The sequence below is a fragment of the Adelges cooleyi genome, unplaced genomic scaffold, assembly GCF_023614345.1.
Source record: "Adelges cooleyi isolate 19-005CV unplaced genomic scaffold, UGA_ACOO_1.1 ACOO_flye_CR_arks_rails_tigmint_CR_PRNA_167, whole genome shotgun sequence".
Classification (NCBI taxonomy): domain Eukaryota; kingdom Metazoa; phylum Arthropoda; class Insecta; order Hemiptera; family Adelgidae; genus Adelges; species Adelges cooleyi.
In genome coordinates this window covers 3290826-3317405 of record NW_026095824.1, presented here as the reverse complement: position 1 = coordinate 3317405, position 26580 = coordinate 3290826, and the positions used below count along the sequence as shown (strand labels likewise).

General features: G+C 33.1%; 1 protein-coding gene across 2 annotated transcripts; it reads left to right on the top strand.

The window, feature by feature from the left end:
- Window positions 1–1250: 1250 nt before the first annotated feature.
- On the top strand, window positions 1251–24259 carry LOC126832841 (probable tubulin polyglutamylase TTLL2). 2 transcript variants are annotated; one of them, XM_050563849.1, is made up of 8 exons: window positions 1251–1503; window positions 15003–15112; window positions 17302–17469; window positions 18917–19023; window positions 20711–20849; window positions 21413–21689; window positions 22061–22263; window positions 23270–24259. In XM_050563849.1, the coding sequence occupies exons 2-8, from the start codon at window positions 15029–15031 to the stop codon at window positions 23954–23956; spliced, it is 1665 nt and encodes a 554-aa protein (XP_050419806.1). In that variant the 5' UTR covers window positions 1251–1503; window positions 15003–15028; the 3' UTR covers window positions 23957–24259. The 2 variants fall into 2 exon arrangements, with proteins under 2 accessions (XP_050419806.1, XP_050419805.1); XM_050563848.1 differs by lacking the exon at window positions 1251–1503 and adding an exon at window positions 7995–8289.
- The last annotated feature ends 2321 nt before the right edge of the window (window positions 24260–26580 follow it).

Sequence of the window (26580 nt, the reverse complement as noted above, 5' to 3'; positions counted from 1 at the left end):
CTGAGTCGCTGCATATGAAATGTGCATTAATAAATAATAATATAGCTATACAACTGCTGCAGTCGTTGGCAACATTAAATTAATAATGTTTATAAGTATTTTAAAAACCACACAAACACAGGGCAACACAGGGACTCCTATGCATAATATTATACATTGATTGTGTGGGGTTTATTTATTTTTTTTTTGTTCGTGACTGCTAGCATAATATTATTATGTACTACGCCAGACACGTGCACCAGTGCAGTTTCTATACTTAGGGTTAGTTATAATTTCCAACCCCTTCTCGGATGGTTTAACAATAATAATATATTATGTGTACTGCAATGGACATATTGTTTTTAATGTGATACTTATCGCACGGGTTGTCTACAATGACGTCATACATACAAACCGGCACAAGTGAATGTATACTATTTGTCAGTACACTGCAGCTAATGTTGTGCCATTGTAATACGGCTTAAGTATCCGTGTTATCTCGGATAATAAAATTTAATACTGACAATTTTATAATTTTAGTTAAGTTCGCACTGTATCTGTTAAAAAGCGGACAATTTTTTACCCACAACAATCCTAGTCGCTCTTCCAAAAAAGTGTTATTTTGGGTTCAGCAAAAAAATAATCAAGAGCTGTCTAGACGGCTCAAAAATGTCCTATTTATACAATATGTTGTGTAATGGTAATGGATATAGTTTAAAAAAAGCCTTACTTCTACACATGCAAGCAATTTTTCAAATCGAGGACAACAATTATGGTTTTCCAGAACGTTTATCCAAGTAGATATTACTTAAGGTTAAGTAGATGATAATATTCTGTTGAAGTATGAATGTTCATAGCTACCAGTGTGTTCAAGGTAACTTGTATACAACCAAAAATTACCTATAGAAATATTAGTTACTGCATTTTTTTTTTACGAATAAAACTTGATGTTCTGCTAACCAGTTCAACTATAAATGCCAAGCTTAAAATGTGTCTTTTTGGTATGTTTATATATTTTGTGAATTTGACGTTGAAATGGCATAATTATTTGTTTTTAAATAATATTTAACTTGCATAAAACAAAAGCTCTCGTTCCATGCAAGTCGGTATCTGTTTTGCTCGATAACATTGTCAAGGAGTTCCCTAAAATGAACTATTATTGTACATTCAGATAATTCACAATAAGACGGACACATGAGTACAAAAGTTACACATTATCAACGTCTTAGCTATTCTCCTTCTTATATACCTACCTACCTACCTACCAGCAAACCAAATACTAACAAGCAGTGTCACGTGGAGTTTAACACTGGAAGCCAGTCAGAATTTAATTATATATTATATTAATTATCTTTGGTTTCTCGGCCTAAGCTTAACTTTAACAAATAATTGTGCTCTATAAAAATCATTTACTTCTTAATTTCTTCTTTGCTTTCTTTGTTTTATTTTTGTATTTAACAATTAAACGTTTACCGCGACAACAATTGCTTTAAGCCGACAATATCGTTTTCTTAGTATTTCAAGGTAAGTCTACAATTTTATAAGCGTTATTTATCGCTATTATTATTATTTTTTTTTTTTTATTGACTCAAAAGATGATTAGACAAACGACCGTTAAACGTTTAGTGTCGTTTACCTATTATTTTCTATAATACATTCAGAATTAAGTCAACGAATAGGGTAAACTAAAAAAATTTCTTTGTAATTTTAAATTATGATTAATTATTGATCAAAAATATTTGGAACTATAAAATATTTACCCGATTCGTTAACCGAATGCATTTGCCATTAAAGTATAATATAAAAATAAATAAACAAACAAATTAACATAATATCTTTAGTATTATTCAACATTACAACAATAGTTCAATTTAGTGCATACATTACTGCATTAATATAACTACAAATAGTAGTTTTAAGTATTTTTCAACATTTAACTGAAAATATTTTGGTTAATTAATGAATATCACAAAATATATAACTTCTCATATAAACTATCTTTCTATCATTTTGTCTGAAATAAAATATATGATTTGAAAGATATATTTCATGATTTTTTTTTCTTATTTAGGTGTAGTACCTATTAAAAAAATTATACAGTTAGCTCTGGAATAGAAAATGAAAACTAAGTATTTTTGTTGGGGGGAGGGGAGGGGTTAAAAAAAATTAATGTTATATCACATCAAATAACAGTGCATACTTCTTTAGTTGTAATTTCAATAAAAGTTTAGAAATATTAGTTAAACGAAGCTAAAAAACTTTTTTTTTAAAACTAAAAAATGAATTTTCTTGTCTTTTAATTGTCTTGTCATAATTCAGTAAAAGGTTTATTAGTTCTGAGTTGACTTGAAAATAGCTGAACCAAATTTTTACAGTTGACATTTGTGAAAATATAATTTATACAAATAGGCTATTCAAAAGAATATTATATTCTTGGCCGTTGTGCAAATTAAATTATGACTAAACATAACTTTTTCTATTGAATAAGCTTAAAACTTATTTTTAACTCGGATTTAAGTTTCAACGTTAAAATATATTGCATAATTTTAAGTCAACAAGTAAATTCCGGCTTAGGGGCAGGGAAATAGTCTAGGGGTTAGCTTTTACAGTATAGGTGCTCGTCTAAGCATGTAATCGAGTACTGGTCTAATCGGGGTCTGGTGAATATTAACAATTAAGTTAAAAATAACTAGATTGTCAACAGAAATCCAACCGATAGAGAGCAATGCGTTCTTATTAAATATTTTAGCATTATCTTATCGACATGAAACGCAGCGGTTGTCTCTTATAATATTATTTTAATATGAAGTATTTTAGTTTCGTTTCATCTAAGTATGAAAAAAAAAATACACTTTACAAAATAGACTTGACGGTAATTACCGTCGTTTAGTTCTAAACAATTATTAAAAAAAATAAACTATGTTTGTATATTTTACAATGATATCGTTAATTAATGACTGTGACAAGTACCTATGTTAATTGCTTAATAAAAACCGTGTCGGTAATTACTTTTATCGGTAGATCATTTTTTTTTTTTTTTAAGTTTTAGTTATTATTTTTTTTCCATTGCAAACAACGACAAAACGTGCAGTTGACTTGTACACATGTTATTGGCCATCGTTACACAATATTTACAAAACAAACACAATATGTTTTCTGCAAACCGCATCGCACATGTCCATTTACGACCAACGTTATGATTTCTAATTAGGTACTTACAATATTAAACTGATTCGGTGACGTTAAACTTCAGACATTGTAGACTTTCTACTCGGCACTGGACAATATAATAAAGTATATTAATAAAAAATCTTAGAGATAAACTTGTCTACTGCTATATAATGATATGGTATAGCTGTAGTTGTCACAAATAAGTGGGTTATAATGCATTAAATATGTAGTATATTATAATTGGTGTATGCTTTTACCGTGACGACTTAAAAAAAAAAATGATTTCTAGTTAACAAGAACTTTAATATTAATTATACAAAATAATCATTGTAACTAGAAAACATGTGTATGTATGTCTCATATGAACAGCATTATTGTTATTAATTTTTTTCATTTATTTCCTCATTATAATTACATTTTTTAAAATCTTGTTTGTAAGTTTCACTTTATGTAAGTCTGGTGCCAGATGGGAATACGTTTTTAGTAAAAAATATAATAATAACAATCATATTGGTGTAGGGATATACTCTCTGCTCGAATTGACTCGCTATAAAAGCTAATTTGGCTGATTTTTTTTTAAAAATAAAAATGAATTAATTTATATACAAGGATGTTGCAATTTGATAATATATATCATATTTGGGTTAACTCTACACATCAGTTTTGGAAAAGGAGATGGGCAGAAAATATTATATTATGCCATTTTCTCAGTACGATAAAAATGCATCTAATAAATTTATAAAATTCAGTTACTAAAATTCCTAACTCTTGGGGTATTGTTTAAATGTATTTCATCTCAACTGTGTGTACATACTTGCTTAATGGTTTTTTAGATGTTTTTTTTTTTTAGTGATAATCGAATGTAAAATTTGTAACCTGTTCTGGGCTGTTGTTACGATATAACAAGATCATTGTTTTTTTTTTTTAATATTTTTTTTTTAACGACGTTTCCAACGGTAACCTTCAAAACAGACATGTATCAGCTGCGCTATAATAAACAGTTAGGTGTACTGACATTAGCCCTGTGCAAAACAATAGGGCGTTTTTTTTTTTTTTTGCTGTATTGTATTCCGGCAATTATATGATAATCGTGACTCTGCATTCATATGTGTGTATTATGTTGTTGTTATAAACACATTAATCCGGCTTCGAGTGAACGCTGAATAATTTCAAATCAGATGCCTGAACGATGAATAATGAGGTTTTGCTGTTTACAACAATGGGTTATCGTGAAATTCGATACAACATTAGATATTATTATTATCTATACCTAATATACATAGCTCGACCTGAGCCAATTAGCGTTGTGCACAGATTTCCATAACTATAAAATAGGATATATTTTGGAAAACTGCGTATTTATCTATTTGGTTTGAAATGGTTTTTCGTAACTACTGTTTTACTGTTTTACTGTACAACATTGTACACATAGGCCTTCATTTCAAATTGATTTACTCTGGGAGTAGGCAATGTGAAAACTCAGGTCGCTTTTACTGCTTGTACGTTGAAGTTAAGTAAATCATGTCGTGATGTTATCGCATTATAATAGCTGTACTTGTTTGTGTAATTCAGACTGTACAGTATTGACTATATGACTATGTAAAGCCACGACAATAATATAATAGCGGTTGTATACCGTTGATAGTTCAGCGTGTGTGTTGCACAAAAAATAATTTTAGATTTCAATAAAACACAACACACCTGCCACAACCGGTTAGACATAATTATTTTTTACTCCAGTATCGTTTTTTTCCATCCAGCTTAATAGTTCACAAACAAATATTGCGCGCCGAATATTTTCTATTTAGATAAAATAAATAATAATATGTACATTCAGGCTGTGCTACATTTAAACTATGTATGATTACAAATAGCCTGAGGTGCACATCAGCAAATCAAAATGCGGAGGAGTGAAACGTGGGGCTTCCTTGGGGCATTCAGCTCTGGCTGAAGTGTTCATAGTATTAATAGTATTGTATAATATTGGTTTATCCAATGGTAGAATCAATTATTTTGCCGTTTAATAACGTTTGCCAGTGTTCTGGCTTGCTGCTTGCTTGTTGTTCGAGCCTAAACAAGGTATTGTAATTATTAGAGTTTTAGCCAATTCTAGTTTTTTCGAAGGACGACACGTCGTCATAACTGTCTGCGTTATGATTTGTTTATTTTGTTCGAAAATAACGTCAAAACATCAAAGAGCACAGCAGCAACATTAAATTGTTATGTGTATCAACTCTCAGAGTAATTTATTTTAAAAGTTTGTAAATCAATAATATATCCCTTGACTTTCTCTTTAAATTCTATTTTTTTTTTAATTTAAACTCATCAGCAGTGAGTTGTAACGTCTAAACTTTCATCGTACCTAAGTAATTTCCATCGAAGAATGCGTTGAAAATATTTTTGGAAATTTTTCAATTCAACCTTAGTGATATGAATTCCAAATGACGGATCTATATTATATTCTAGTAGAGATCTTACTAGCGACTGACTTTGAGGCATACCAAATCGTCAAATTCCAAACAATTCCCATCATAAAATCCTTATCATATTTATGTGGTTGGCAAAAGTTGAATTACTGAAAAACACCATGCCCAGTTGTGCGACTACTGTTAACAACAAGTCGTCGATCATTTTCCCACATTGCTTTGTTCCTACTACTAAAAAAAAACCACCTAATCCATGAAAGTAAGTATAAAAAAAATGATAATACTATTACTGTTGAATCCGGTCACAACTGCCACGGCGCTCACACGAACACAAATCCGTTTTGTCGTGACCTCGTCAGGGCCAAAGACGGCGGCGGCGGGCAACCGTGATCGAAACGTCCTCAAAAATAGATACTTACAAGCGGCCAGGTGCAAGTACATAGAAAAAAAAAACACCTCCGAGAATGAAAATAAATAAATAAAAAAAAGTGCACAACCGGCTGGTTAGGTCGGACCTACGTCGGCGCGCTACACACAGCTTAAGTATCACGATTATTAAAAAATAACTTACACACGACCAACTTCCCATGGTATTAGCACACAAGCCTGTTGATCGCACCATACATGTTAAAAACCATCACAGCTACCGTTGTGAAACCGTCAAGGACTTCTAATACACTCTATGTATGGCAGTTTAGGTATTATACCTACGCTGTGCACCACACCGTGGGTCTACTTTTCCAAAGATTAGTTTTGCTGCCGTGCTTTGCTCTCGAGAAGTAAAAACTATGATAATGGTTTTGGTGGTTTTTTTTTTTTGAAATATTTCTAAAACTTGACTTAGAACGCGGCTCAACGTTAATTGCAGATTTTTAGAGAAACCAAAGAGCTCGTTGGTCACATAACGCAAATAATTTTCTCTGCTCGATAATGTTTGTCTGATTTCTAACAAACAAAAAAAAAAATCCATTTAATTAGACCGTAATAATGTAAAAACGTATTAATTGGTTTTTGCCGTTCAAACACTAATTAAAAAATGATTTCATTTGCTTTTTTTTAAGAAAACACACACACACATTTAGACGGATGGTAATATTGTTAGACTTGCCGAAACAAACGTAACAGATACGGTCGACCGATTGACAACAAAAATATTTATTACGCTTTCCCTTTTTTTTTTTTTGTATTTTTTTAACAAGGCGATTTACTCGAAACTTCACGTTGACTTCCTGTGCACAGTGTTATTACAAGTAATTTCTATCCGAACGACAAGTGTATTCGGTTGTGAAGAATCGAAGGCATGTCCAGCGTCTTAATCCAAAATTTCTTCAAAATATAACAAGTTTTCTAATCTAAAACCTTTTGGGGCTATACCACAATAGATGTGCTTGTGAATAATATAACAGTATCGCTGCCTCGGTTTTTGCATTCTGTCCATTTCAACGATTCAATTGTAATTATGGTGTTTAACAGATGCCTTAAACACAGCTCATTCATACTGTTGAATTTAACGCAAGCACTTGCATGTGCACTTGTGTTATACATTTTAACTGTTATTTTCTTTTCTAAAATGGACCAACATAATAATATAGTACTGAGTAAGTGTTTTAATTTGTATTAATATTATTTATTAAACCAAACAAATAGGCATATATGTATATCCTGTAATTACAGAAGTTCTACTTTATTTACATATTATAATGGAGTAGAAAAATTTCTGGGGGGTTATCATTATTATTATTATTTTTTTTTTTTTACATAATTATGCGTAGGTACCACTATATCAGACATTCACTCAAATTTGCCCCTTTTTTAATTACAAATTAAATAATAGCCATTTTTTTAATATTTTCTCATAGATAAAACTGACAAATTGGTGATTTTGGGTGTCGTGAAATTCGACATACTGTATTTTAAATACTTTTTTTTAAATATTTATCAACATTTTTTAACTTTTTTAAACATTATTTATAATTTTTTTAAACATGACATTACTAGACTAGAGAAACTGACTTTTGAGGCCCCGAATAATACAATATTGACATCTCAACGGTATTTTCGGTTTTCTCAATGGCTTTAGGACACCACATGGCATAAGCCGAGAAATCGTTTATATGCTTTTTGAACTGCTGGACACTTTGACCGGTCAATTCCAACCGGAGCGGCTCTTGCGACACGCCCAAGTGCGTGGTAAGCATTGAAAACATTTTTTTTCTCCTTTTTTTCAAAACCGGGAAGCCGTTTAACTTGCACGGCGCGTCACTCGGCGGCCCACGAGACCGGAACAGAACAATATGTAGAATACGGATGTGTTATTATTATCACACTGGAACGTCGGCTTCGGGTGCCGTCGGCTATGGGGACACACCCTGATCGGGTCTCCTCGGCACAGTGGCTGTGTGTGGTACCGACGACTGGCCTCAACAGCGGGCACACGTGCTGCCGACACGGCAACGCGCACACACTGTCGTTCGCCTCGTCCAAAACCGACCGGTCAATTGTTTGCGGTTTTTTTTCTTCGAAATACTTAAGTACACTTTTTTGGGGTTTTTTCATTCCTATATTACCTACATTTTTTCGCGCGTTAGTACTACATGTAACCGACAAACCATACAGTTACTATGTTTTCCATTACAACGAAACCGCCGCCGACCGACAGCTGACGAACGTCTGCACCATCATCACAAATGGAGCTAAGAGCCTGACTGAAAAGGTGACTGTTATTTTTATTTTTTTAATATAATAATATGTAATTTTCAAAGTATAAGACTCCACTCCTTACCTAGACACGTGATAAATAGTACAATTATTATTTTTTTTCAAAATCGTGTGCACTTAAAAAGATTGCACTGTTTTTGCTAGTAAACGGTTTAAAGTACTTTTTTTTTTTTGCTTTATAGGTAATTGAATCTATTAAAAAAAACTATTTTTACAATAAAATAACGGCATTCCTTTTTTGTTTAAACAACTTATATTTGTACTCGTCAACGCGTTTATGGTGTGTAGACTATACTCAGACCGTTCAACAATCAACACGGTGGCTCAAAATAAGTTTACACGTTAGATGAATCACTAATTAATTTATAGTTTTTATTTTTGGTACAATAACTGCTGTTGTCATTAGTTGGCCAGCTACGGTTAAAAAGTCTGCGGTTGTTCTAATTATTATGATCTTTGGCGGGCAATAGCTTATAATATATATATATATATATATATATGTTTTTCTTATTTGAGACAGGGTGGTTTGACTATATGGTTTAAAGCATTGGCAATTAGTTAAATTTCCCCGGGTCCGAATCCCCCACGCTCAAAGTGTTGTATTGATCTGGTAGACCACCGAGAGTCGTTTTAATGTCATTCACATTTGTAGCTTGTGCTAAAATTTAATGGTCGGTATTTTTATTACCACCGACAAACGCACGTTGCCCGTCTTCCATGATTTCCCTAAAGGGGCGAATGCAGGGTATACTATCATATTTGTGTAGGTACATAATACATACAAGTGTGCAAAAGTTAGAACTCAAAAGGCAAATACACCCCGATGACGACGTTCTGGCTTTGAACTGATAAAATGTTTTTAAAAATGTACAGAAAGTGTAATAATCTTATCAACACTGTTCTGTTTTTTTTTTTTGGCTAGCTGCTGTGTATATGGTACACAGCGTATTCATAATTTCATGTATTATACTGTTTATGTGTTTATTGAAAAAATTAAAAATGCAAAACAACCCTAATGGAATTACGACCTATTGTAATATTTTTTTATTGTAGTTAGGGCCAAAGAGCGATAGGGATACATTTAAAGAATGTTCCAGCTTTAATGAGAGGAATTTTAATTTTCAAGTGAGCCGGATATGGGCTTATGCAAACGTCAAGACTTTAGTTGAACCCGTTCTTTAGTTGCTAAGACTTTAAATTGTAAATACTTTGATATCTCTATACGATTTCACTTGTTCAAACAAACTTCATGAATAATTGTTAATTGTAATCAAACTGTCGGTGTTAATTTAGGCGCTCTGTTTAAAACAGGGTACTCTATTGTGTTTTGACAGTTTTAAATACAATTTCTATAAAAAAAATTTTTTAAAAATGTCAATGTTACACCAGACACTCTGTATGGTTCAAACGACAAGTACATTTCCACTGCAAACATCCGCGTTTGTTGTGTTGGAATTACACCTATACTACGGTAATTGAATTTAAATTGACAATTTACAGCAGATAATATTTTAATGCCACCTACCTCGTTTGTTAATGAGAAATGTGTCACAATGGGTGTCGCCCATTATTGTGTATCTGATACCTAGGTCGCGGCGTTTATTTATTTTAAATCTACTTTTAAACTTTTATACAAAAGCGTTATATTATAAACGAACCGGCTGTAAAACCACCTGGAACAAAAATAAATAGTGGCAGTAAGGAACCAACCTAGCTAGTCTTAAGATGTATTTTTCATTTTTATTTCTTTATGTGTGTGTGTGTGTGGACGTTAAACGTACAGCTACGATAAATGAGTTCGAAATGGAATAATATAACAAAATATTATTAAAAAAAAACGTTTTACTTAAGCCCAAAGTGTGTCTACCCACACGTCGCATACAGTCAGTGTGTATCTTATCTTAATAGATCAAGAAAAGTATCGTAGAGCCGTTTGGTGCCCGCGGAAACAAGATACAAGGTCGTCGTTTTAAAGCAATTATCGTTTGCCTAATAATAATAATATGTATATATTTTGAATTTACGGTTTTCTAGTGTTTTTTATACGGTTACAACGAGTCACACCGCAAGTAGGTACTCGACCGGTTAAGTTGTTATAACAATAATAATAAAAAAAAAAAACGTGTAATTGCAAAACCAATACAATAACACTATAATAATATTATTATCATCATTCATCAGTCATCGAACCTTGACAGGTGGTCGGTTCTAGGCGTCGCGCTTTTCCTTATTCTTAGCTCATTAGGCGAAACGCCAATGGCTTCACACCCCGACCGACTTCCGGACGAATTACTCAATTTAAGAGATATTATTGCCCATCGTCACGGTGCACTATTTTAAACCATTTGGTGGTCTAAACCGCAAAGAGCACTTCCCTTCGCAGAAATAATATGTATAACAACACCGCTAAAATGTTGTACCGGCGCCGACGCCCATTTGATGACCTCGATACCTCTAATGTAATTTTAATCGAGATTTATGGATTTCGCCTTTGGCTAAATCCAAAGTCAACGTCTTAGCCCACCGAATTGCGTGCAATCTATCAGAAGAAAGGATGTAAAATAAAATGATTAGAGTTCCCCCCAATAGGCAATGACTTGTAACGCCATCGCTCATTAATTGGCCCAAAAAACAACAGAGTAAGCTTAACAAAAAAAATAGTACAAATATAATTAGAAATAATATATATAGACCTAAGTAAATATACATCATTATCGTGGAAAGTTTAAATTGTTTAGTTAAAATAGTTAAATTAAAATTGTTAATTATAGTTACAGCAATCTATGAAAGTATCCAAAAGTTAAAAGTTAACAATTAAGTGTAAAAAATCTGATCTGTGGCTTTTTATTAGTTGACTTTATAGAGCTTTTTGGATGAGCAAAAAGCTAAAGTACCTTTTTTGAAAATCTTTTATTGACCAAGAATTTTTGCTCGCATCACTTCCCAAAAGTAAAAGTACCTAGTTGTGGTTTATACAAATTTCTCTCTACAGGGGGTAATTCTTTTATCATGAACCACTCAATATCTCATAGGGTTTAATGAGAAATTAAAATGTTTTTTTTCATATTTTTTTTATACAATGTGATCTCAATTTTTTTTTGTTTTACCCCCTCCCCACTTAGTTTTTTTAATAGCAACTTTTGAAACTTAAATGGTAACGTATATATTTTATTAACTTTTTAAATTGAGAATAATGTACATAAAATATTGATTGGTCGATTTATACCATAGGTATAAAATGTTTAATTTTTTTTTTCGTAAAACCCAGTTTTTTATAAATATTTTTTTGATCTATAATAGATAACACTCTAAAACCAAGACAACATAGACCAATTAATCAATGTAATATTTTGTAGCTAAATTTCAAACGACCATCAAGGCTCGTATGAAAAAATATAAAGATTTTAGAATTTTATTTCCTAAAAAATTTGATGTTAATCGTTTTTGTTTAAAACTGATTAAAATGTTAAATTTTATATTTACCCGCGGGGTTGGCAATTGAATTTTGCAATAACTCCTGATCGTCTATGCATGCTAAAATGAAAAAAATTAAATTAAATTTTTATTTTTATTTTGATAGAAATCAAGCATATTATATTAAATTTGAAATATTTATATAAAAGCGGTTACGGATTATGCGGACGGTATTTGCTAAATCTGAAATTAAAAAGAAAATATTTTATTCTTAATCAATATCAAGCGACTATGTGGAACTTTGTCTGTGAAAAGCAAAGAAAATTATTACCAGGCGCAGACAACATCATAGCGATTTCCCCTGAAATAACATAAAATGATTAAATTATGATATTGTGTTTGATTTTTTTTATTCTGTTAAAAATAATAAGTAGAGCTCAATTTATAAATACATATATGTATTATTAGTTTGGGAGTAATTAGCATGGTTTCATATTTTATATTACAAATTGCCAGGTTTTATTGTATTAAATACCGTTGTAATTATGCTGAAATAAATAATAGATCTAAAAAAAAAAAATAAAGCTTACAAAGAACAATGGCAGAAGATTGGTTAATAATTGTTAGATAAATCGTTTTTGAATTTTTTTTTTACTAGCAATTTAATATTATTTATTTATTTTACAGTTGTAATTACTCATTGAGTAGTGGCCAGTAAGAATTTTTGTAATTACATTGTCCAATTTATCTAGAATAAAAAAAAAAATAATGATTTTTAAACGTTTTAAATACAATCAAATTATAGAAACATTTTTGGCAATTAGCTGTTATCATCACAATAGCCTTAAATATATATCTTACTTTGATTTTTAGCCATCGAGATTTGTATGTCTGTAATAAAACTGTTTAAAACACATAAGTATGAAGGTAAAATTAAAAGCATAAACGTTATTTTTTATGAAAAAATATGTTACTGGCTTGTAGTGAAAACAAACTGTTGATAGTGGACTGTAAAGGCAAATTAAATATTGAATTTAAGTTTAGATTCTTAGCTACTTTTCTTGAATGCACGTGTAAGGATAAGCCGTTGTTTAAACTTATTTTCTTTTCAGTTATTAATTTCAGGATCATTTGCGAAACGAATATGTTTGTACTGTACTATTTCAATCATTGTATTGTGTAGGTATACCGTTTTATCGATAAAATATTGTAACTGTTTTTTTATAGGGACAATTTTTCCTAAACATATTAAAAAAAAATCTAAATAACGGTTTGTGCAAAAAATACACAACATAATATATTCACCATCTCTTATTGAAATATTCATTTAGGTTTCAATAATGGTCAAAATCAGACATTAATTCAAGTAAATTTTCCCCTTTGTTTTTTCGACAAGACCGCATTAAACAAACTTGCTGATATATCAAGCCGACCCTGGTAAACGGTGTATACTTAGGTATATGCCGTATAAATCATATAAAAACACATTTTTTTATTTTCGCTGACTTACACACGGCCTAAACAGTGTAGTGTATACGTTTTACAACGATGTATTGCTATTTGGTTCGTTGTTCATTTTTGATACACAGCTGCGACGATAATAATAGTTTAATGTACGATTTGTTTCAATAGAAAATGAAAAAAAATTCTACATATATGTATTGCACGTACCTAGTACATTTACCACACGAATACAATTGAATTGAAAACAATTTTAAGAGTTATATATTTCCATTAGTTGATTAGTACCACATTGATGAGAAACCAGTACATTTGATGAAAAAGCGTTTTACTTAGTATGTAAAATAAAACATTTTATAGTCACTAATCTGTCAAATTGAATAGAAGTCAGTTAAATAAATATACGAAATATATGGATTTGAATTATACTATACAACAATAATACTATAAAATTGTTGAATCTAGTTGCTATTATTTGATAAGCGGTGCACTTAGTTGTAGCAAAGAAAATATGCTTGTATGTTTCTTAATATTAACACAATTAAAAGTTATTTAACCTTAATACAATTTTCAAAACCAAACCAATCAAATTTTGTGAACATCTTTCAAAAAGTAGACTTGTACAAAAATAGGTGTAAGAAAACGAAACGACACACAAAATCAACCTTATTTATAGGCAGGGCCACTGGAGTATGTTAGAAGAAACAGATGAGATAATGAAAAAATAAACCTTGTTGTTTAAGAACCTACGTGGCCTTAAGTCTAAAAATGTTCAAGTCATAGAAACCTTTGAATGACAACTTCTGTGCGTTTGTGAACGACATTTTTCATGATAGTTTTTCTGGAATAATACCTTAATGGAAAACGAGGATAGAAATCGCCGAATTGTTTCAATGGTATCTCCATGGCAGGGTCTGGGAACGGATAACGTTTTGATGATGTCAAGTGAAATTCGACCGTCCAAAATTATCATAAAGTAGCTCGGATGGTCGACGAACCTCCGTTATTCCCGGTGTGGTCTACGGGTACCGTCATAGCTGCAAAACCGAACAATGAAATACACTATATAATAATAGTACACCAGCCGAGTGCGTAGCTCAACGTGTACGTGTCCAAAACGCGGAGTCTGTGATTTTTGTTCTTGTTGTATTTTTTGAAACGGTTTTTAAAAAAAAATACCTACTTCTCGGTAAAACAGAAGAAAAAACACACACGGGTCGTTTAATGACTTTTATGTTTGCCCATGTAGGTACATACCTACCGTTGAGGAAGCGTCCGAAAAGCTTGAGAGGTACAGTTTTCTTGAGACACTATCTTGCAAGACTATAATAAGTATTATTATTATTCGGTATGTTTGGAATGTCGCTTTAATTCGCTTTGTCGGTTGCGGTCAAGACAATCGAACCAATCTCGGTCGGATAGAGGTTTTTTTCCAACTCGAGATTATTGTATTTTTATAATATATTATACAATATAACAATAATATATAGGTATACGTAGGTAGTGTAATATACTTCTTTACTTTTTTTCCGCACCGTCGTCACGCTACAAGCCCAAGTCAATAATATTATAATAATATTATCGTTTAATTGTATATTGTGTTTGTTATTTTTTTTTTTTCCAATAATATTATTATTATACTGTTATCATATAATATAGGAAACGCGTTTCTCCGGTTAGCAACGCCGTGTAGTGTTGTGTGTGTACACACTATATCCCGGCCTTAATTATTGAAATACTTTTTGTGTACAATTTTCAAAGACTCATTTTTTTTAAAACGTTTTTTTTTTGTTTTTTACTGTTTTTTTTTATCTGTGCGTTGCCCATCCACAGATATTGCATGGACCGACGGAGGAGACATGTCCATAGCAGCTGCTGTTGAAGACCGGCCGTTCATATTCCGCGTCAACGAAAACGGCACCGGACCGGCTCTGCTCATTCAGGTAAGCCACAAGTGTATACATAATATTATGATATTAAGACATACCGTCAATGCGTTTTAAGACTTACGGTGGCAACATTTAGAGAGCTTGTTGTGAATAGGGGAGAAAACAACAGAGTGCTACACACTTAATAGCGAGCAGATATAGATATTTGTCCTGGTTTTAATATAAGATAATGTACAGGTGGGTTAGGTTAGGTTTGAATAATGATATGAATCACATTTCCCCCCATTTAAGTTGTCATAGTTTTTGATAATTAATTGCCCAATAATAACATAAATTATATATTTTAAATAATTCTTCGAAAATTAAAAACCGACAAAGTCTACATGCGTTTTTTTTTAGTCCTCCAAAGAAAGTTGAGAACCCCTGAGACAATCGAACAGAGACATATTTAAAATGTATATTTAAAAAAATAAAGCTCAACAGTCTTGTACTGATTCATTACATTGGGGTGGTACGACCTATGACTTCACAATAATTATTTTATACATAATAATATTTTACCATTTTTTTTCTTTTTATGTCTTATCTCACGTTATTTAAACGTCACGAGCATTCTCTGAGTATAATAATAATTATATAGCAATAAAATGTCAAAGAGAATGAAATTGCATAATGACAAAACGAAAAGCTAAACGGGGAACCGTTTAAGACATGCACGTGAAATTGCTTACTTAATTTTCTCTATAATATTCTTATCTCGGTGTGTTTCTATTAAAAATATATCTTACCCGTTCCGTTATTTTGTTAATTCTTACAAGTATAAGTTAGGTACAAGTCATAATTAAAATGTAGTAAAACCGAAAAATCCTAGTTCTAATAACTACCGAGACATCATAATTGCAATAGAGCTACAATTAAAGTTTACTCGATCCCGTCGTGTATTCGACTAGCTTCGTGACTCAAGTAATTTAGTTACTCTAAATTTTATTTAAAGGTTTAGTGTTAAATATATATTACAAAGGCTAGACTATCTCTCTCTCTCTGTGGACTTTGCAATTTCCAGAACATATCTTTAAGTATTAATCTAAATATTTTGTGCATCCACAATAAAATCTTAGTCTTGATCTTGTAGATTTCGTTGTTTTAAAACACTGTGTTAGGTGTGTTCACTCAAATGTGAACTAACGGCTTCGTGCAAACGTGGTAACTGGTATGTTATCATATTCGTATAATAATATTATTATAGTGAATTGAATTACTATTGCAATAAACTTACAATTATTGTACAAGATCAATAACAACCAGTTGTGTTCACTAACGCTCGACCGACTTGGATGTGGCGTTTAGTGTGTTACATAATGCAGCGTTATGGTAAAGAATAAAATAATACTAAACAAAAAAAAATCCTGAACCACGATTAAAAATGTGTTCTTATTTTCTATCATTTCCACTACCTAACTAACCTAAACATCTTAACCATTCAAATTTAGCTATTTAAGTTGTTAAATTGAGTTAACCATCAATCTTTTCCATGCTTAATGTAACGGAAGCTCTTTTTCAAATAGTGTTTCTCGTTAGTATGTCTTTTTAATTTTATAAATGCATACAACCAGAGGGAAAGGGTCGATGGGGTTGTCGATGGAGATGTCTGTGTCAACCGCTACGCTTCATACAGGGCGTTAATGACGAACGAGTTTAATAAATGGTATTTGCTTGCCGTTGCCAGTCATGAGGTGGCTATACCTCTGCTTGAACACTTCAGCATAGCTCGGTATGTTTTGTGCGTACAATGTTTTTAAAATAGAAGGGCAATTGTGAAAATGAAAAAAAAAAAATACACACAGTTACTACTCGCTCTGGCTATTCGGTCGTTCAATTTGGCTACGCTTCAACTCCGGGCCAATAAACCCATGTAAATCGCCATGTGGTTGATCAAAGTATTTTTAATTCCAATAAACGTTTAAAATCATTTTTCCAAGCGTCTCATCTTGTTAACAGCTACTACGATCCGAATAAAACAATACAGTCTTTTTTTTTTTACAATCCCAATTTTTTCATCCCAAGAACGATTGAGCTTAAATTCGTTCAGTCTGGCCAAACAATGACATCATACAACACTTTTGTTGTGTAAACCTTTTACATTTTTTTATTTTATTTATTTAAACGTTTTCGTTCAATAGATTATTGTAGATCGTGACTCTAATCGGCTACATATTATTATAGTACCTACTATCATCCTACAGGTTTGCCAGGAACGCGGCTGGAAGGAGTACAACGGGGGCGCGAAAACCAATGGCGAAGCAGAAAGCCGTGACGGGCCGTGGTCGGTGCCGACAGATGAGTATTGGAACCTTTGGTGGAAATCCACTGGGTTCTCGTTGACACACTACAAGCAACAAAAAATATGGCAGGTATGAACTGTGTGATAATAATTATAATATAAAATATTAAGATCACACGCAGAATCGTTCGATAAATCAAAATAATTAAATAATGTCTTGCATTATGTACCTACACCGTGTTTGGTGTAAACAGTGCAATGCACATAAAATATGGTAAACGTTTATTGTAAAAGTGTTGTTTATACGTTGTTTTGCTAATGGAATCACATGTTTCGTTATAAAAGAGAAGCTACTCCAATTTGTGCAAAAAATAGAACCGTCTTCAATTACAAGGAGGTAATATCGACTTTTACAATGAACCACACATATGTGAATGCACTAGTCAAACCTTATCGATTAAACCGAAAATACACTATAACCCAGTTGGCACACGGCGTTGGACGATTACCGTGTTAATAGAAGATAACCATCTCAATGTATATACTGGCGTCTGCATGACAATAATAATAATATTATGTACTCTACGCCAGAGATAGGGTTGACCTGATTATTTCGCTTAGTAATAAAATGGTGCGCATCGATCCACCACCACAGCCATCCCATAAGGCATGTCCAATCTGATCTCAGCTTCTTTATTACCGAAAACAAATGTACGTCGTGCATGTATAGCAAAAATAAAACAACACTGTCTTATTGATTTTCCAATTTTTATAAAATACAAAAACACAAAAATGATATTGCTCTGTTTTATTCGGTTGTCGTTAAAAAAACATTGCGGTGACAAAGCCTAAAAAAATAGGCACGATTCAATCAATCAAAAACAAAATAAGACTTGTGTAACACGAGCGTCCTAAGCGAGTGGTCGGTTAAAATAAATAAGACAATACACATCATTGGCGTACCTTTCTAGACAGTTTTTAATCAAACTCTTATTTTTGAGTTGGCTCGACAGCTCTTCTTTTTTTTTTTGGGTCATAATATTACACTGTAAACTTGAACTTCTGGCAAACAAACACACCGAAGGCGTACCCTATAAAGGTCAAAACGTAAACTACAAAATATTGATCTACTATCGTATGTCCTCTACCTATATTGCATTATTTATGTAATATTTCGTTTTTTTTTTTTTTACATTGGTGTGCGTTTATACTTAAAGACAGCTAACATTTCCCTGTTATTATTTAGCTTGATTGGTGTTTGAAATCTAAAACTTAATATTCAAAGAAAATACTTCAACTTCTTTGGTTACCGACAGATATTTTGAATATTTTATTCTATATCCTTTGTACAACCTACCAAACCTAAACCATGTATACTACATTAATTAAATATTCTTCAGCCACTCTCTTATCGAGTGCCTATGCTTATTATTAATGTAAATATATGTGCATTAAAAATCAATGTCACCCACACCGGTGGGTTAGGCTTGTGTTCATACTCGAAGCATAAATATTTATTACTGATCGCGTGCGTTTTAACTTGGTTTTTTTTTTTATTATTATTATTATTATTACAGTTTAACAACCACATACCGAGCGGGTCGACCCTATGCCGAAAAGACAATCTATGGAGGTACTTGAAATGCATGAAGAACGTGTTCGGATCTTCCCTGTTCGGTTTCAGGTACGTCTCCGAACACATAAAAATATTGTATTTTTTTTTTTTTTAATATACCTATCACAACTACCATCTAACTACACTTGGCACTTGGAGTGCTCGGGGTTTGAAGTAGTATTTGCTTGTGTTCCACTGAACACTATCAAACGCTCGTAGACTAAAAATAAAATAATTTAATTGCAAACGAGACGACAACACTGAAAGGCTGAACCGAAAAGCTCTAAAAACGATTTCCAGAAGACCAGAGACAAACTCGTGTGTCTTGAAAGGTTTTCCAAACCGAGACTATAGTAATATAATTAGGTTTCCAGTGAGACAAAGGTTCTGCCTACACGTCGACTAATTATATAACGGTAAATACATTTCTTGCACAATCCTATTGAATTATTATTATTCGGTACCAGATCCGAGTGCGTGAGTTGATATATATATATATATATACTCGTATATACTCACCACGACCCAAAGGTAATTATTATAACAACTTGTCGTGACTGGAAAAACGCACAAAGGGAAAGGGTTTGAAACATTAAAAAGGGTCCGTCACAACTGCAAAGACATTATATCGTGTATATGTTTCATTAATCTACGTTGAAATTATTACATAATTTAACACACAGCACATTGTACTGTTGCACGCGTCGGAATAATTTTTCTCTCAACTAACCTACCCTAACCGATAAACAATGTGACTCGGCCGCCAAACCCTCTAAAAAAAATTCTTAAGAATTTTAATTATACTTGCATTTAAAAAAAAAAAAGTAACGAGCCGTTTTCGACCTGACTTAACTAGAACTGACATTTCAAAAAAAAAGCGTAATCTAATTATGTGTATATTTTTTTTTTTTTGGCAATGTCTATAATAGAAAAAAATAGCTAGTTAGACTGAAAGAGGGAGAGAGAGATAGAGAGTAAGATTGAGATGTAAACGTCGGTGTACAGTTTTAAAAATATTATCTAATTACAAGGGTTCCTAAAAAATTCTCCCCTCCTTCACTAGGAAACATTTACATGTGTATCGGTTTGGTTATATATGTTATTTATGTAAACATTATTGTTTTCCACCCCCAAAAACAATGCTAGTGACACGCGATCCAAATGCAGGTGTTTATTTACATTATAATATAGACAGATGATAGAGTAGGTACCTATATATATATATATATATATATAGCTCGTTTGCAGCACTCACATGACTCCTCGAATAAAAATTTTTAAAAAAAATACTTCTTTTTTTCCGTTTAATTCCGATGTGACATGTTAAAAGTATATAAACCCGCGGTTCTTGTCACCCTCGATCGACACGGAAAAGGGGGAAACGGTATTATCTAGAAAATAAATTATTATTACTAAAAGTGCAGTTTCTTGTGTACTTGGCCGCGATGCACTAAAAATAAAACTTTGTTGAAAATGTCTAAACATCACGTCATCTATATATAATTATAATCATAGGCGTGCACGCGCAGGTTCATTGACTGCCGCCCTGTCTTTCACAGAACACAATCTAAAATAAAATTAGACTGTTCTCGAGGTGATTTTTAATATAGTTCAAATGTAGAAAACTATAAATGTAATTTAATTTTAATAGATTAGGTCGATGTCTACTGTATTGCGCGGTGTGTGCACGCTTATGTTTATGATTTCCATATTTAATAACTGTTTTTGTTTTTTTTTTCTCGGTTACATCGTTCAGTCCTGACTCGTACAACTTGCCGTTGGAGTACACCAAGTTGGCGGCCGAATGTAGCCACGATATGGACATTGGCGAAAAGTCCATATGGATCTGCAAGCCCGTCGGACAGAGTCAAGGCAAGGGCATCTCTCTGATATCGGTACGTGACCTACTCCAAGGGTGTTAACAGAGACAACTTTTTCAAAGCTTCGGATCCGGTCGCCCGTTTTTATGTAGTTAGCCCCAAAGGTTGTCCGACTCGAGAACAAGATTCTAGAGTTACCTCTGGTGTGTACACCAGAGCTCTGCTTTGAACCCTTGTCTGTTTTCTATTGTAACGGATGAAGCTACAAAGAATATACAGGGTGAGATACCATGGTGCATGGTGTTTGTAGACGACATAGTTGTGGTCGGAGGAGGCTCGGGGAGTGGAAAAAAGCACTTGAAAGAAAGGGCCTAAGGGTCAGTAGAAAGAAGACAAAATAATATGCACGATATGAGTTTGGAGGAAAAGGACGGGTCGATTAATGACAATAAGCCTTGAGTAGTAGGCGAGGTTGAGTGTCTGAAGTATTCAGGATCTTTTGTGGCAAGTGCAAGTGCTCAGAAGCGTCAGGTGTGTGCTTGTGGATAGGTTAAGGACAAGGGTGTCCGACCCCATATATAGTCGGGGTGAAGGCATAGGGAGAAGACTGAAATTTTTCATTTGTTTTTCTTATTCAGCAAATCGGTGATCTCGTGTACGACACCAACACGGTAGTGCAGCGTTACGTCAAAAATCCAATGCTGATTGGCGGCTACAAGTTCGACTTGAGACTATACGTTCTGGTGCCTTCGTTCCACCCTCTGACCATCTACGTGTACAGAGAGGGCCTGACCAGGTTCAGCACGGACAAATACTCGCTGAACAACCTCGACAACCATTTCGCCCATCTCACCAACAGTTCGATCAACAAGCTCGGGCCAAACTACTCGGAGACCAAAGAGAAAGTCGGACTGGGTACATATTTCTTCTTCTTTATCTTCGCCTTACACACTCCTAACCACGTGGGGTCGGCCACCCTAGTGCTCCATCTTCTACATCTCGTTCAATCACACAATCCAACTATCCTCATCACATTCTCTATTTCTTCTGTCCATATTTTCATCCACTTCCTCTACATTCATCTTCATAACGACTCTCATTGCCTGAGCCATCTCAACCTATTCCCTCTCTCATTATCCCTGCGAATGACTCAACTCCTAGACTACCTCTTATGTGTATTCATTTCTTATTCTATCCATCCTAGTCAAACCTTAGCACGAATGACATGTCCCTCTACACATTGCAACTATTGCTGCTGTCTTATTCGTGATATTCCTCGCCTACAGGATGCAAATGGACCTTGCAGCAACTCAGGCAGCACATCCGCCAGGCCGGTGTCAACGATTGGTTGCTGTGGCAGAAGATATCCGTGCTGGTCGGCCTGACGTTGGCGAGTCAATGTACCGGCATACCCAACACGTCCAACTGCTTCGAGCTATACGGTTTCGACATACTGGTCGACTCTGATCTCAAACCGTGGCTACTAGAGGTATTGTATTACAGTTTTCAACAGGATATGCATTTTAAAGCCAACGGATATAAACGTTGCAACAAGTGTTGTCCGTTGAGAAAAAAAAGTAAAAAATATCTGATGATAGGAATATATATATAACTGGGATAAGAGGCCAGAGTCGTCCAAAGTGAACGTTGATCGATCCACAAGCGATTAAAAAATCAATATAATATTATTATTGTGTAATTTCCATATTTTAGTCAGATCAAACATTTTCCTCTTTCAAAAATTAAAAAAATAATCTCATAAAGAGTGACTGCAACCGATTTGAACCATTCGAGTTAATTTTTAGTGAATCTATAAAATACAGATGGTACAAACGAATACCTTGTCCACAACGTTACAACGCTATACGAAAACTCGTTTTTGGTTTTATTTTATGGTTAACGACAAATTTAATATATTTGTAACGCGCAAAAAAAATGAATAAAACTTATTTTAATTTTATAATATTGTTTATTATAGTATATTATATTTTAACGTATACTCGTTCAAGAATATTAAAAAAAAAAAAAACCATTGGACCGTAAAACGTTCTACCTAAACGTATAAAGTATTTATACATTTTTTTTCTTTTCATTAAACCATTTTAACCACAAGTTTTACATACAGAGACTACAACATATATTTTTATTTCTGTTTATACACCTGCGTTATAGGCGCGACCGGTTTTGTGTCATAAATATTACCGGCGCTGTACTTAACTTCAAGAGTATCTGACAGTCCCCCATATATATATATATATATATATATTAATACTGATTCATGTACCAGCCATCGTTTAGGCGCGTTAAACTTACAATTTGGAACTTAACAAAAAAAAAAAGACAATTAGTTAAACCACTTATATTATGTTAACTAATTATATAAATTAAAACATCAAATCACATTCAAGTTGAATAATTAGTTGTAATAAAAAAAAACTAAATCATTAACTAAACGTGGAATGTTTTTTTATGTTTTTTATATATATTTTTTCCAGGTAAACTTAAGTCCCGCGTTGGGCAACGACTGTGACGTCGACAACCAAGTCAAAAGGCCACTGCTGCACGACATGTTCGACTTGCTCGGCCTGCCCATGTGCAACACGGGCCTGTCGTTGTACCGCATGGCGTGCCGGTCGTCGTCGGTACCGCGGTACGGCGCGGCGGCGGCGGGCGGCCGGCCTTCCGCTCTGGCCGCGGCGGCCACGGAAAAGTGGAAGATGAAACGCAAGGCCTTGCAGCGGACGGACGGCGGCGGCGGCGGCGGCGGCGGCGAAAACGCGACGATAACTCCGAAGACGACGACGCAAACCAGACAGTCGTCGCTGTACGGGCCGAACAGGCGCGGCGGGGCCATGGTACAGGCCGCGGACACGTGCAACTCGCCGACGGTGTCGACGGTGTGGGGAAACGGCCGCGACTGGCACAGGCCTGTCGACTCCGAGGGCAACTGGGTGAGGGTGTTGCCGTTGCAGACGCAGCCGCCGGAAACGTCTTTGGCAGGCCCGGGCACGGCCGGCAACACGGCCCGCGCCACGATCAAGAACATCCGCGAGTACCTGAAGTGTTGCAAGAAAGTCGCCAAATCCTACGAAGGGCTTACCGGAGTGTCGGACGACGAGCTCAACGCCAAACTCAGGGAACTGTTGCCGGCCGTGTCCAAAGTGTGGACACCGCCCGTTTAAATGAGACTATTGTAATGAACTTAACTGAAATTCATATTGTTCGCTATGATGTATAATAACGCAACTTATTATGTTCTATGAACAGTGTATTGTTTTGTTGTATATAAACTATTTTTTTCTATTAAGAATATAAACCAGGAGTCCTATTTTTTGTTTTATTTTCTAAGAATGATGTGTTATGTTTTCTTTTGTTTATTACTTTTTCACAAAAACCCCCAAAAATTAGTTGGATTTGCGTGGAACATATTATTATTATTATTATTATATTTTCTGTTAAATAAAACATTTATGATTATCATACAACTATCCGGTGTCTAATATACTCTTTTATACTGTCTAATATACTCTACCAATCAACGAACGAGAGCTATAGACTTAGTACACAGCACTTACATCTAACTAAACCGCAAGCCACAAGCTAGTTAAAACAATAAATATACATACTGTAGGTATAACACGATTTATACTGTGCTGCACGAAAATCATAAGCGAATTTGAAAACGAAAAATTGAATTGATGATTTAAAGGAAGACACCTTTTTCAATTAAAAGTAAGTAAATAAAAAATGGCTGACTACAATTTTACAAATTTCAGGATCTAGATTGTTAAAAAAAAAATAAAAACATTCTTGTTAAAAGTGGAAATGTGCCAAAAAAACCAATAAATTAATGAGCTTAAATTGTATGTGTCATGTGAACTGTCTGACTTATTGTTGTTCGTTAATTTGGTCTAAAGAAATATGTTTTATTGTTTTTTTTTTTTTACAATAATTAGATTTAAAAATACACATTTGTTGATCATTTTACAATTTATATTTGCCTATAAGAACTTATGGAAATAGCAGTAATACTCGTATAATGTAGGCCAGGTGGGCTTTGTTTGAATTATTAATAAAATATAGGATTAACAGCTATCATTAACGATGGTAAAATAACATGTCATTTGTATATTGAAATTTATGTACATAAAATAATACATTACAATTTATGCTTAATAAAAATTATCAATTATTTTATTTTAAAAAAACAACACAATTGCGTTTGTAAAATAGGTACCCATTTTGTTTTACAATCTTTACTAAACTATTCTTAGCAAACAAACGGATTGATCAAAATTAAAAATTCTTACGATAACATTTTTTGTCAAAACCAAGTCCATACCAATGTCAACAGGTTTTATATACAAGCAGTTTCTATGATAAAAAAGTAGATAGTATTACTTATAACCTAAGATTGAAAAAGGAAAGAGTAAGGTTCTTTATATTTTCCGAAGAAAATGAAACGAACAAGAAAATTAATGTATTTTCACAACTGTACACTTTATTAAGTCGAAAAATGATATTCAACGTTAATATATTTCATGGTGAATTTGCCTTCACGCCAAGGTGAAAATTTGCTGTGAAAAAATATTTTTTTATTGTAGATATTTACCGAATTTTAGCCGTAAAACGTGTGTAATGTTTGCTTCACAAAAAGCACAATATATGTGCCTATTCAAACGAAAAATGTTGGTGTAAAAAGTTAATCATCATTGGAAGGATAGCTTTCTAAAAAAACTTACCAAAAAGAGCGAAAAATATACTGGAACATGTTGTCAGAGCTATTGTGCTTAACTTAACCTCTTCTGGATGTCGATAAAATTGTTCATCTTGAATTTTTTTAAATTTATTAATTCCGAATGCCCGGAATTTGTAGAGCTATTAATTTCTGAACACAAAAAATCGTTACTTACCGTCGTCCTTAGTGTTTGTTTTCCAACAATTGCAAACTTAGCCGCTTTTGTAATTTTTTAGGGGCTATCAAACAATTACCCATTTTTTTAAAAAAAATTTTGTTAGTTATACTCGTACCATAGAACAATGGATTAATGTCGTATAGACCATTAAACCTTTTTAACACATAATTTTTTAAATAATGACACAATGGTTTACATTCGATGAAATGTACCGTAATATGATTTCAACGTTACCAACATAGTAAGTTGATAGTACCTAGTATTACTCACAACCTACGATTGAAAAAAAAAGATTGAGGGTCTTTAAATTGTGAAAAAAAATGAACAAGAAAAATATGCATATTTTAATAATTTCACACTTTATTATGTTTTAAACAATGTTAGACAATATTACGATTTTTATAGATATTTTTGACATAATTAAAATGAAGAAAAGCACACACAAAACACAAAAAAAAGTACAGTAATGAGTTATTTATTGAAGAACAATATGACAATTGTTGATAATTTTTTTATTATTAATAATATAATTTTACGGCAAACCTATGCGCCTTAATTGGCTTTAATAGTTATATTTTATACAATAACTAAAGATAATTATTGTATAATTACAATATATTATTTTTCAGGGTTTTCAATCGCCTTCAATATAGTGTATTCTGTTGTATATACAAGTTGTCTTAACTTTTTATTTATATTAAAGTCTATGTCAGATAAAGCGGTATCTTTGAATATTTCGACGAAACTTTTGACGTCATTTTGAAAATTCTCCCACGGTTTGTAGTTCTTCATTTTCCGCACATTAAGATCATTATATGGCGCAGGTAAACTGGAAAGTTTCATTCTTACATCGACAACGGCATTAAGCTTTTCTAAGCGATTATCAGGGC

What these genes read in the sequence shown, in the direction of transcription:
- LOC126832841 (XM_050563849.1), top strand. Translation starts at nt 15,029, where the DNA reads ATGTCCATAGCAGCTGCTGTTGAAGACCGGCCGTTCATATTCCGCGTC. An exon ending in AGGGCATCTCTCTGATATCG is followed by an intron (nt 20,850 to 21,412) that starts GTACGTGACCTA and finishes TTTCTTATTCAG; the next exon opens with CAAATCGGTGATCTCGTGTA. An exon ending in CAAAGAGAAAGTCGGACTGG is followed by an intron (nt 21,690 to 22,060) that starts GTACATATTTCT and finishes CCTCGCCTACAG; the next exon opens with GATGCAAATGGACCTTGCAG.